Below are 13,497 nucleotides of genomic sequence, written 5' to 3' on the forward strand. Positions count from 1 at the left end.
ACACACACACACACACACACACACACACACACACACACACACACACACACACACAGAACTCAGAAACATACTGGGAGTCATAAAGTCTTGAGTTAGGTAGGTGGAGGTGGACGCCTTATCTGTCTCCAGCGACCAAACATGCGGCTGGCTGTCAGTGACCCGAGGCCAGGTAAACAGACCTGCAAGCTGATAACAGCTGTAAGGGGCTGAAGGCGGAGCAGAAGGTGGATGAGCTCAGAGCCACGAGGCTCTTCTACTAAACTTAACAGTCTGTAGCATCAATTGATGTCCAGTCATCTGAATGAATGAAAAATGAACTGGCACATTTATTTGTGCTTCAGTAATGAGGCTGCTCTGTGAGAACACAATTTCTTCAGCCTTTATTTTTAGCAGTGGTTCCCAAACTTTTTTGCTGGGCCCCCCTTTGTTTTACAAGAAAAATGTGTCGCTAGCAATCACGTAGCAATCACGTAGCACAACATTATATACCAGGTAGTCCAACTTTCAGTAACCCTGCAAACGCCACTGCTGTTTAGTTTCTGTCTTCATTTATGTTGGAAGTGGCAGCAGAGCTGTACGTTTGAATTAGTTTCAAAAATCTCTCAGTCAGAAAATGTTATGAAATGTTTAGGTGGAAACTAGCGAGCTAACTTCCTGTTAACTTCTAACTCCGTTAAATTTAATAAATTCTGTTTTCATGGATGCCTGGATGTTAAACTTAATTGTTACACCTGGTACAGCAGCAACGCTAATGATTTTATTAAAGATGAAATCATTTAGACCGTTTTTAACTCTTAGTGTTCGTTTGACTTTGGGACCTGAAGCTGACGGAGTTTAGGACCCAGATTACTCCGCGAAGCATATCGTTACCGCACATGCTTCAAATTATACCGTGATATGAATTTTAGGCCATATCGCCCAGCCCTAGTCACCCTAAGCAACAATAACTGCAATCAAACGTTTGTAGTAGCTGGCAATGAGTGTTTTATAGCGCTGTGGACGAATCTTGGCCCACTCATCTTTGCAGAATTGTTGTAATTCAGCCACTTGGAGGGTTTGAGTGTGAACTGCCTTTTGAAGGTCATGCCACAGCGTCTCCAAAGTCCTCATTTAGTCTTTCTTAAGTCATTCCGAGATGGACTTGGTGTGTTTTGGATCATCGTCCTGCTGCAGAACCCAAGTGTGCTTCAGCTTGAGGTCGTGGACAGTCTCCCTCAGGATGTTTTGGTAGACAGCAGAATTACCACAAAGATTCAGAATCTGAATCAGAGTGCTTTATTAATCTCTAAGGAAATTATGTCAAGTCTTCCAGATCCTGAGGCAGCAAAACAGCCCAGCCATCACACTACCACCACCATATTTTACTGTTGGTATGATTTTCCTTTTCTGAAATGCTGTTTTACTTTTACGCCAGATGTAATAGGACACACCTTTCAAAAACTTCAACTTTTTCCACGTCTATTGCATGTTTTTACCATTTGTGGATAATGGCTCTCACTGTGGTTCGCTAGAGTCCCACAGCTTTAGAAATGGCTTTATAACCTTTTCCAGACTGAGAGATCTCAATTACTTTGTTTCTCATTTGTTCCTGAATGTCCTTGGATCGTAGTATGATGTCTGGTTCTTGAGGATCTTCCTTTCTTTGTCAGGCGGGTCCTATTAAGCGATTTCTTGATTGAGAACAGGTGTGGCAGTAATCAGGTCAGGGTGTGGCTGTTGAACTCAGCTTTCCAAAGGTGAAACACCACAGCTCATTTATGTTATAACCTGGGGGAGCCACTTTTTTGCATACAGGGCCTTAATAATAAACACCTTCATTTAGAAGCTGCATTTTGTGTTTACTTGCTGCTCAGTGGTTTGGTATCTCTATCTCCTTTGTTCAATCAATTGACTTCTGGGGCAGATGGCCCCGCCCCTTCCTGAGCCTGGTTCTGTTGGAGGTTTCCTCCTGATAAAAGGGAGTTTTTCCTTCCCACTTTCGCCAAAGTGCTTGCTCAAAGGGTGTTGTCTGATTGTTTCTATATTATTGTAGGGTGCTTATTAAGAATATTAAGCACCTTGAGGTGATTGTTTTCATGATTTCGTGCTGTATAAATAACATTGAATTGTAGTAATGCAGCACATGTTTTCAACAGGTAAGACGTCTGAAAGAACGCCAGTTAAGCAACCAGACTCTCAGACATACTGTTGTAATACGTATATATATATATGTGTATATCATTAGTATTAATTCACAAATGCACCCATATGGCCTTCTCTTCTTTATAATGCTCGGCATGTCATACGTGATCTTCAAAAACAATTTGAAATTCCACTTTCCCTCACACATTAGCTCAGGCCTAAAGAAAGAAGCTGCTTTACTGTTTTCTTAACTTGCATAAAGTAGTTTGAACCTGCATAATATTGGTTTTCAGTGTTTCTGAGATCTGATTTTTAATGCCCCTCAGGCCCCTCAGGTCGCAGCATTTCATACTGATTGACTGATGTTCACTCTTTGTGTTCTCCAGATTCGTTGAATGGTTGAACGATGTTATGTACCTTAGATAATAAAAGCAAAATTCTTTGCAGTTTAATACTGAGAAATGTTATTCTTGAAACAGCTGATCTATTTGCCCACACAAGAGAGGTGAACCCCTCCCTTCTCTGCCTCATTTCTGGGGTACTTTTATTTATATATATCCAGTCATGTTACTAAGATGTTACTAGTTATATTAACATTTTAGTTGTTAGATGTTCCACTGTGTTTTGTTAAGCAGCACAAAACTCCATTTTTTGCCTCTATTGCAAAAAAAAAAAAAAAAAGATTTTAAGAGTTTTAGCAGTTGACATGTTGCCTTTCCATTGTTTCATTATGTAAAATGTATTTTTATGTGTTTATTTACATTCTAATCACTGTGTAAATGGAGTTTTTGGGGACAGACTGTCACTGTCAGATTTCCTTTGTAACCTACTTTCACAGAGTAACCAGGCTTCTTGTGCAAACATGTGATTTGAGTATTTGCCAATTATATGTCAATATTTAAAAACCTTACTGACTTTAATGTTAAAAACATCTTGTTTTAATGTTGTGATATTTCTTGTGAAGCAGTGGAAATGATCTAAACTTGTAGTTCTGACACAAAGCAGCAGCTCCAGTCCCAAGAAGACATTTGTGTTCAAAACCCACATCAGCCATCTTTAGTATATGCACATTGTTTAAAAGCATTTACACACTTATGGATCTGTTTAAATCTATTACGCTTCTGCTCACAGTTAACAGTGCTTTTCCATCGTTATAGATCAAATTAGGTTGCCGTAACAATATTGACAAACAGAGGCCTGTTATGTAACTTTTGTAATCATAGTTAGTCTGTCAAAGTGAGAAGGATGAGGCGTCCGATGCTAACGACCACATAAACCCTCGTTAATTGTCCATCTCACGCCTCCATGTGAGAGGTGTTTATCTGGTCACATCTTTGTCACATTCTCGTCATTCTTTCAGACTTGTTCTCAGGTCAGCTGAGATGCTTAATCTTCACTACGTGGTGTGACTGATTTAAAAAGAAAAACAAAGGCATTAAACTCGTCTTATCATCTTCTGACTGTCACACATGTCATCAAGTACTTTGTTGGAAAATACAAGGGAGAGCTATCCAGTCTTTCAGGAATGTGCTACCTCCACATCAGCCCTTGCATGTGACTGAAAGCAGATGCATTCCGCCTTTTTGAGATAACATTTGACAAATGTTTGATATGTGGATGGTTGTCACACCATGAAAGTACAATTATAGCCACCCTTCAGGTAATCCCCCACCTGATCGAAATGGATTTGGCCATGATATTCAGGACCCATTTACTGTTGGAGCCCTGACAGGTCTATTATGACCAATTACAACACACACAAAGTAGCCCTTTCTCATCTCCGAGTCATCTCTTATAAGCTACAGCAGAGGTCAGCCCTCCTCTTTCAGTCATCTTTGTAAAGTAAAGTAACTGTCTGGTATGCAGAGGATGCCCCATTAACTGTCATTGCTGGGGACAATTACCTCGTCTGACCTGGCAAAAGATTAGAAAGGCCTGGAGGGACAGAGCTTTCTCTTTGGCTGGCTGACTGAGGAGTCAGGCATTCCTCTTGTAAACTTTCTCCTGGATCTACACTCTCCAGCCTGCCATATAGATATAATAGATATATGTATTATTATTATTTTAATTTTTTTAAAGGCATGCCAAGTGATAGATGCAGTTTCAGCGCACAATCATTTCATCAGTCTGTCACCTTATCTCTTTGTCTTTTCATTTTCTCGCTCCCACTCTCCAGTGCTTGTATTGTCTCATGCAGCCTATTTGTCTGGTTTCCTGCATGTCTGACGTGCTCGGGGAGATCCTATCTTCTCTTGAATGTCTGCTCCCTGAGTGTTGGAGAAGAGCAACTAAATAAGGATGCCATTTTTCTTGGTCATTTATTTTATCGCCAAACAATCTCATATCTTATTGTCACCTCTTGCAAAAACTGTTGTCTGTTTCTGTCAGGCTAGTCGACATCTCAGTCATATCTCTTGATCTCTGCGATTAACACTATAGCCCAGTCACACTAGAGTTAGTTGCACTTTGGAGTAGTTTACTTTTGCGTCCATGTTTCTGTGCTGAATAAAATACGCAGGCATGTAAATATATTTTACACATTCATCAAGTTATTTTGAGACCATCCATCCACTTTCTGCCACAGGTCTGGGTCCCAGGGACAGCAGAGAAGCCCAGGCCTCTCTCTTAGACCATATTCACAGATGGGATTATTTTGAATTGTGCACAAATGATAATATGCCAGTGTGGAAAAGCTTTTTATCTTTGCCAACTGTCTCAGCTGAAAGAAGCTTCATTTCAACACTGTACCTTCTCTGACCAGCAAATCTAAAATCAAGGTCCACTGTGAACCCATGTTTGGGACAGTAGGCTTTCCACACTGTCCCAGAGCCATCCCACCAGTGATATTAGGACCAAAAATTTAGGAGGTTTACCGCCCTCCAAGTACTTAGTTTCTCAAGTCACTCGGTGTGTAGTTTGTATGGAGTAGGCACCGTTCTGTTTTAGGAGCGTATGCACCCGAGGATCATCCACATAGAAGTGGCTTCTAAGAATGAAACTGAGGGGCTGCAGATACAGAGAAAAGATGCCCAATGACTGATCCCTGAGGACGTGAGATGGTTTAGACTAACACAAAAACATTCTCTCCAGTTTTTACACGTCGACCAGCCTCTACACTTTAATGGAATTTTCAGAAAGAAAGTTTTATGTGGTATGTGTCAACATTTCCACTACTTATGCTTATGGTGTGACATTTATCTGCTCTGTTTTTTGTCTGTGATTTTTTTCCACCTGTCTGGATCCAGGTACAGGACATGTGTTTCAGCCAGGACAGTCGCTGGGTAGCCGTCAGCACCCTCCGTGGCACCACACATGTATTTCCCATCAACCCCTACGGCGGTGCACCGTGTGCCCGGACTCACATGTCCCCACGTGTGGTAAACCGGATGTCGCGCTTTCAAAAGAGCGCTGGATTGGAGGAGATTGAACAGGAGCTGAACAGGGCAGCTGCTTTAGGAGGAGGAGCAGGAAGTCTCGCAGGAAGTGGCTGCATCTTAGGTGGAGGAGGCATCGGTGGGCGCTGTAGCCCCATACCTGGCCTGTCCAGTAGCCCCTCAGGGTCTCCATTACATGGTAAGGAGCTGGGAGGGTGAAGAAGTGAGACGCTTATTGATGTTTCAGTTTTAGAAGTCCAAGTTGGCGTCTCAGCAGTAGAGTTGTGGTCAGAAGAATACATACACACAACTGGTAACAATGAAAACTGTTAGGAAGAGCAGATTTAGGAGTTTTAAGTGGTTGCCGGTTGGTAGCATAGCAACAGCTGTGACTCCTGACATGCTCAGACGGGTGTGAGTACTGTGTGGACATATGCCGCTTCCAGAGGGGACACACTGAGCACCTGTGAACATTTTGAGTTTTGTATGTAAAACTTTATATTCAGCCACATGTTTCAAAAATTACTTACTTGGCTTCTATGTCCATTTCTTAAAAAATAGAGCTTTTTAAAACTGGATTATTCTTTTTGATACACTCTGTATATTAGTGAGTTGTCACAGTGAGTAATAAATGTGTTAGTCGTGATGTAATACATGATTGTTCCAAAACTAGACGACAAGCAGCTTCCTCAGTTCTGTAATCTCTGTGAACTAAACAGTAATTCTCATCTAGTCTGGTTATGTTGACACATTCACATCCTTAGAACAGACCACGGATTCCACCCAGAACTGTTTACCAGCTGTGATATACTTGGAAGTTTAGCCTCGAAAGTTCATTAGACTCTCTATGAGGGTTTTTTTCCAGCCCCCATTTTTGAGAATAATTTAATCTGGCAGCAAACGTCATAGAGAGTTTATATAAATTAACAGGAAATCCAAAAACGTGTTTCTGTTAGTTTACTCATTTACTTTTCGCAACTTCAAAAATAAGGTACATACTGACCCATGAAGTTTTGATACAGTTATATCCTCACATACCGAGTGCTGAAATCAGTGTGTAATGTGTTTACATCATAAATGACTTAAATTACCTGTTGTCAGATTCATTTTTAATTTTGATTTATTGAACCTTTATTTATACAGGAAGCTCCACTGAGACTCTGTCTCATTTACAACACAGACCTGTTTCAGACGAACATATTAAAATGCTTCAGGTTGACTGTTTTTAATGATCAGTTGACAATTACATCAACAACATAGTTTACAAACAGCAGGTTTTGTTAGTAAGGCCTTAGCGGCCACGTTAGTGTTGCTCACTTACACTCTTTTCAACTTCTGCAGAGAATCTTTGTATAATCTAAGATATAACCTAACCAAGTGGCCAATGCCGTTCCCAGCATTTATACTTGTGGGTGGTGTTTTATGTGTTAATTACCTTGTGGCTGTGGCCTGGTGTTATATGCTGTTCTAGCCATAATAGAAACAAATGCAGTACTGGGCCTTTTCCCTCCTGGGTCCCCACACTTTGTTGTGGTCATGTTTTTTTTTCCGTAGGCAAATCTGTATGTTGTTTGTTCAGACATGAAATCTCCAACCAGGAATCTGCTGTTGTCTCCGAGTCCTTGTATTGAGGGTATGATTGTTGTTCCTTATATTTGAGGCAACGGTTATTTTTCTCTCACAGTTCCTTTTGAAAACTGCAGCAGAAATGCATAAGAGGAAACAACTGTACTGAGCAGGCCAATCACAGTAGCTGTGGCCTCCATTAACGCAACAGTTGGTGACATTCCTGGGACAGCGGTGACGACACAGGTCTTCAGACGGGTCTGCAGTTACTGCGTACATACGGCGTAGACTTATTGCCCATCCCCTCTTGCCACCCTCTAACACGTTAGGCAGGGAGGGGGCAACCTTTGCATTCACCTAGAGATGTGTTTCTGTCCACATGACGACTGTGAGCACGACAGTCGCTCTTTTTCAGCAAGTATCTCTCCGTCTGCAAGTGTTTTGTCGTGATTGTGCAGCGATATAAAAATGGTGAGCTAAATGGAGTGTTACTTCAGGTTAGAGATTGCTGCAGTGGAGTCTGTGTGTGTCTGTGTGCATGTGTGTTTGTGTTTCCAGTCACTGGTTGTCACAAGAGCCACTTTTCCAGGGACTCTGCCACAACCTTGTCTCCCTTGTTTGTCAAACACTATTGCAGGCCACTCACACTAGCTGTGTGTACCTTTCTGGCAAAGATGCACGCTGATAAATACAGACTTTGTGTAACCTGCACTGTTTGACCCCAAAGGTGTTACTGGGAGTAAATTATCACAGTTTCTATGAGTCATGGTCTTCCTGGAATATCGCTGAGCTTTGATAAATGTGCTGCTGCCAGTAGCGGGTGGATAACTTGATAAACACTTCAGAGAACCACATGACTGGGAATCGATTGGTGGGTAATTCTGCATGCTATAGTAGAAGAGGTTTGAAAACTTAAGTCATGTTTTTTCGTGACATACTTTTCATCTTACTGCCGTGGAAACAAGCTCCTGAACTTTAAAATACTGTAACAAGCAGTTCGTTAACTTCAAAAGTGAAGGTCATGCAAGCAGATGTGTGATCTGTTCCACAGAGCAGTGTACTCCTTTGGATATGTACACATCTTTCTTTGTATTTAAGAGAGACACTGTTATTTATCCCACGTTGTGTTCCAGCAAAAAGTGTTAATGTGCTGAAGTAAAATATTTAGAGGGGCAGTTTTGTTTGAACCTAACCTCTTGCAGTTGGAAGATAAATATTTAAAATCGTGTCTTATCATATCTAACAATTTTCTCACTGTATCCTGTGACCAGGCTTTTTGTTTTTATCTGATGTATTCCCAATGCCATATCAGATGAACTCACCTCACTTTATCTTTTGCTGGATGTTATTAGCTCAGTGGATGTTGTTGCAGTGTTTTTCGTTCACTTATTTGAACTGTCAATATGAAACATCTGTTTAACCCAGAGGCATTACAAGCCTTGTAGTTCTGAGTTCAGTTGATTCGATGCTGTTCTCTCCTGTTCCTGTTTTTGCTGCTGTGGTTCATGAGGTACGGCTGCTCGTCTGCTAAGATTGGTCACTCTGAGTGCAGTCACACCCTCCGTGATTTACTGCTTCAGTAAGTGCGTTACACTGTGGCATCAACGTAAACACTGTTTCATACCATATTATCGGTTGCTGCTGTGGAGGCACCGATTCCTATCACTGGACTACTTGGATGCTCACATACGGCAGAAATGTGACACCGTAGTCTGGTCTCAGTCTTTTACCTTTGTCTGTTTGTTTGTGCAAATTATACACAGTTTAAAAACACGTATTTGAAAATGTGTTTGAGTTTGTTGGGCACTATAGCAGATTACTGCTGCTCGAGGTCAATCGGCTGGACTGCTAAAAGACAGAATAAATATTTGGAGGGTTTAGCGTCGTTATAATGAAATCCATTCAATTTTTAGGTGTTTCACAATATTGAACACAGGCTATTTTTCTGAATAATAGCAATAATTGCCATAAATATTATAGATGATCCATGTCTCTCATCCTACGCCCAGCATTGTGCAGCCCAAAAGTCTTCAAATAGTTGATCGAAGATGCTGGACTGGCACATGAGGTTTCAGGGTCAGGTCTTACATACACTCTCCTGAGTGCCCTTGCTTTCTTTGTCCTTCCTGTCTTCCTCGTGTAGCTCCCCACCACACACACACACACACACACACACACACACACACACACACACACACACACACGTACATGCATGGACACATTCCTCCACGGTGTGAAAAATAGTTCATCAAACATTAAAAGGATGTCTGGAGAGTCACTGCTGTGCTGCGATGAGAGACAGAGAAGCACAGAAACATCAAAGTGGGCTCAGAGGTGAAAGTGACTTAGCAAAGTAATGAGGTGCAATTGAGGAAAAATGAAGAAGAGATAGAGCAGAAGGAATAAAAGTGGGAGGAGGTAGGCGACAGAAGCAGGGAGAAAAAGATAAGTTTGTAGTAGCGGTGCTGAAAGCCGGGGTCTCGGGGAGCGTGGTCGTAAATCACACTTTGGTTTCAAAGGAGAACATTAGGGCCACCTGTCAACAATTAGTCCACACAGGGATGCCTAACTCTGTGTGTGCGTGTCTAGGTGTGTGTGTACATTTGAAAAAGATAGTGTCTACCTGTGGTAAGATATATAAAAAGGAGCCGCTTTTTCCCTTTGGAGAAAGTTTGACTTCACTGTAATGTTCAAAAGGTTTCAGGAAATTAAAGTCGGGTTTGACATGACATCAATTTAAGAATTGCCAAAAAGTGCCTATTTCAGTTATCCATTATCAGTTGTGACCTGTGGAGGAAGGTCATTTAGGTCTCTCTCTCTTTCTCTGTCTGTTTTTGTTTTTTTTGAAGATAAATTGGCTCCGAGGCATCCTGCCTCATGTAAATTTAGAAATGCAGCCCCTACCGCCACCAGCGTTGATAAAACTCCATAATTTTCACCGGATGCAAACACATCGAGTCACATTTGCTTTTGTGTTTACCTTCCGGCCTGTTTTTGCAGGCTGGGTGTGAATTTTGGGTAGCAAAGACGGTTTTCTTAGGCTGGCACAAAGCAGCAGGGTGAGGCAAGCTGGGGCCGGGCCACCTAGCCACAACAGCTGCCCTGTGATTGTCGCCAGCGAGGACAGCGTTGATTTTTGGGAAGGAACTGTAGAAAAGTACACATCCTTCTCAAAGCTGCCAGCCTCAGGCCACCGGCACACCTAAAAATAGAGCCTGCAATTGGCTGGCTTCTTGTCACTGTTAAAATCTGAAATGGCTATTTATGTCCTTGTGTACAGTACTTTTTTCTCTCCCCAAAGCCTGTCCTCTGTGCGATCGATGTATTGTCATTTGAGGTGATGACCCATAATGTGAGCGTCCCATGCTGTAAAAGTGTGGTTTGTCTGCGGCGCAGCTCATACAAGGCTAGATTAGTAAGTGCATATTCTGTGCACAGGGCAGAGGTTATTGAGGCTATACCAGGCATATGGCAGCCACTGCAGACGTTTTATTATTCAGATGTCTTTCAGCTCCAACCACAGTACCGTATAATACAGCAGTGTGTGGAGGGAAAAAAGCAGCTTGATCATAATAATCTAAAAACCCTCTTTGATTTTCGGTTTGCTTTGACTTCATATTTTTACTGCGCCATAGTTCTGAGCAATACCTAGAGATGAGGTTTTTATCTGCTGACTGAGGGTCAGTTTTTCTACTGTCCACATGAAATGCTGTGAAATGTCCCGGCTTTCTCCTTTTCTGCAACATGTTTATGACAGTTATGACTTGGTGTGCATTTTTTCACATGCTTGGGTGCCTTTCATTGTATACATAGCACCAGTAATACACTTCCCAACCATAAAACATCAACACAGGGCTATTAGTCAGTGCAGCAGATTTGTTTCCCCGCAAAGCAGGAGCCCTGGTGGTCCGATCATAGGGCCATCTGGGCCCTGGCGCTGGTTCAGAGAAAGAGGGGGAGGCGAAAAACAAGGTGTGACGGGAAACTGTTAATTCACTTGTTGATAAAGGGACACTTCCTTTCTGCTATTAGAGGCTGACGGGTTGCTTATTTGGGTTTGGACTTTTGTTTTATCTCGCCCTCCTCCTCCTCCAGCGCTCCCCTTCGTCAGTCATCGTCCTGTGGTGAAAAACACCAACGCTCTGCTGAAGCCGATGCCAAGGAAACATTACCTCATAACTGCTGGTGTGTGACACGTATGTGCACGGCCTCGCGCTGACCCTGTTTTTAACAGTATAGTTTACCTTAAGTCAAACAGTCGCAGCGTACAGACAGAAAATCTAGAAAGTTTCGCAAGATACGATAGATGGCTTTAACAGAGGAGGTCGGGATTTTAATTTCAGTAACGTGTAAACTGCACGAACCAGTCGGATGGATTACTTGTCCAGACTTTAGTCGTCATAATGAGCTGTCCGCCTTGGATCGCTGTCCGGCCTGAGGCTGAGCTAGCCAGCATTTGCAAAGGGACCACATGCATGCCATTTCAGATTTTTATTTTATTCTTTTTTAATTTACTCTCTGATGTGGTTATACCATCTATACCATCTCCACGGCTACTGACCTCACCCAGATATCAGCGATATTTAGCTGACGCATGTCCAACCTCACAAATGAGTGGACACATACTTTCCAGCCATTTGGTGCAGTTCATTCTCACGTGTAGTAAAAGGATGGTCAAATATATTGCAGCAGATATGCTAAGCCTGCTCTATCCCTTGTCCCCTGTAACAATCCAAGAAGCGTTTTTTTTATCAGTCAGTCTGTTTGATGCCTAAAATGAAAGACTTGAACTTGTTACATTTCTTCACTGATTTGTCACATTGTCTCCAACATCAGCTTATAACCAGCCATATTTTTTTTCATTGGTTTATATTGAAACTCATGTTCATTTTTAAAATAGTTATGTACAAAAGAACATGATGAACCATATTAAACTTTTATAAATGAAATAACTCGTGGAGGGCACAGATTTCGAATTTTCTCAGATAGATAATACTTTGTACTTTTCAAATGTATGAAAAAAAGTTCTCCAGCAGAAATAATATCTGTTGATATTTAAAACTTTCCAGTAACTTTTAGAATGGACATAAAAAATCATTTTAGGTTCACTGGGTCAGCAAAAGTGAGTTGAGCCTCTGCATGCGTCTGTGACCTCGCTGTGCTGTAGTTGACAGGACCGAGTTGATCAGTTTCTTACCTTTCTTTGACCTTGTCCTACATTTTCTGTACACCCAACAACAACACAAGGATGCACATGGTAGCACTCTCCCCTGACATGAAGTTCTGACATTTTATCAATGACGGCAACATTACTTCCTGTTCTTTATCCTGAGACATTTGTATCGTGCTTCTGTGTCTCAGCTGAAAGTTGGAAATAGATCAGAGTCATTGATCATTTGGGAAGTATCAGTCAGACAGTAGAAAAAGACAGAATAAACTTTTGAATAATAAAATGATTATAGAGGTGAAGACGCTGTTTTATTACCACGATGATCCTCCGTGTGGCGCTGTGTGGTCAGGATTGCCGACACTCTGCAGAGGGAGGAGCAGAGCAGGCAGGCCGTGCTCCGCAAAGAGAGACGCACAGAGAGGAAAGGACTCGTAAAGCCTGACTTGTTGCTGCAAGGATTTCGCCTTGATACAAATCTAACAACACAGAGAAAGCAGGGTAATTTCTCTGGACCCTTTTTTATGAATGGTCACTTCCTCCAGCTAAAACAACTTGCAGCCCTCCTTTGTAGGTTGTGTTTTTTTTAAAGGCAGTCTAAACACTTATCTGGTGAATGTGGGGCCTCTTCTCGACCTCTCTTCTCCTTTTCAGTTTCAACATATTTAGAAAACGAGAAAGACGCAGTTACATTTGAAATGAGATATTTTATATAACAGCGAAGACACTTTATTTCTTCTCTGAGCTGCCTTTGTTTTCATAATTCGCCTCTTTTATTGGTGACACAGAAACCAGCTTCACCTCTAAATCCTACTGTATAGATCTTAATAATTGAAATGACAAATTACTTGTCAGCAGGAAATAGGAATTGGCAAATGGCTTCCTACAAGGAGCAGATGTTCTTTTAAAAGCATTTTTCCCTCGACCTGCCATGCAGTCAAGAGGATTTGTACATTACTCAGTACATTTGATTTAACAGTCGTGTGCCATCAAAGGTAAGCTAGTGTTTGCGGATCGTGTTTGTTGCCGGCTCCGGCGGCAGGATTCTCCCTGCGGTCGTCGCAGGAGCCAGAGCCCAGCTTGGCTTGAGTCAATAAACGGAGAGCTCAGCGTAAAACCACACAGCAATCGAACAAGCTGTTTACCCTGAAAATTAGCCTTCCCCTCTACTTTTAAGGCTTTTAAACCAACCAAAAATACACAGTGCAAGGAATATGTATCTTGGCCAGCATTTGGGCTCCGCCAGAGACCTCTGTCCTCTTTATAGGA

General features: G+C 41.9%; 1 protein-coding gene across 3 annotated transcripts in view; it reads left to right on the forward strand.

Moving 5' to 3' along the window:
- Positions 1-13,497, forward strand: part of bcas3 (BCAS3 microtubule associated cell migration factor) — a 302,830-nt gene that overhangs the window by 57,281 nt on the left and 232,052 nt on the right. For all 3 annotated transcript variants that reach the window (XM_005752005.1, XM_005752007.1, XM_005752009.2), the window contains exon 14: positions 5,367-5,694. In XM_005752005.1, the coding sequence (XP_005752062.1) occupies positions 5,367-5,694 (328 nt within the window). The remainder of the gene's footprint in view (positions 1-5,366; positions 5,695-13,497) is intronic.

This window comes from Pundamilia nyererei, unplaced genomic scaffold, assembly GCF_000239375.1.
Source record: "Pundamilia nyererei isolate P.nyererei 1_Seehausen unplaced genomic scaffold, PunNye1.0 scaffold00338, whole genome shotgun sequence".
Classification (NCBI taxonomy): domain Eukaryota; kingdom Metazoa; phylum Chordata; class Actinopteri; order Cichliformes; family Cichlidae; genus Pundamilia; species Pundamilia nyererei.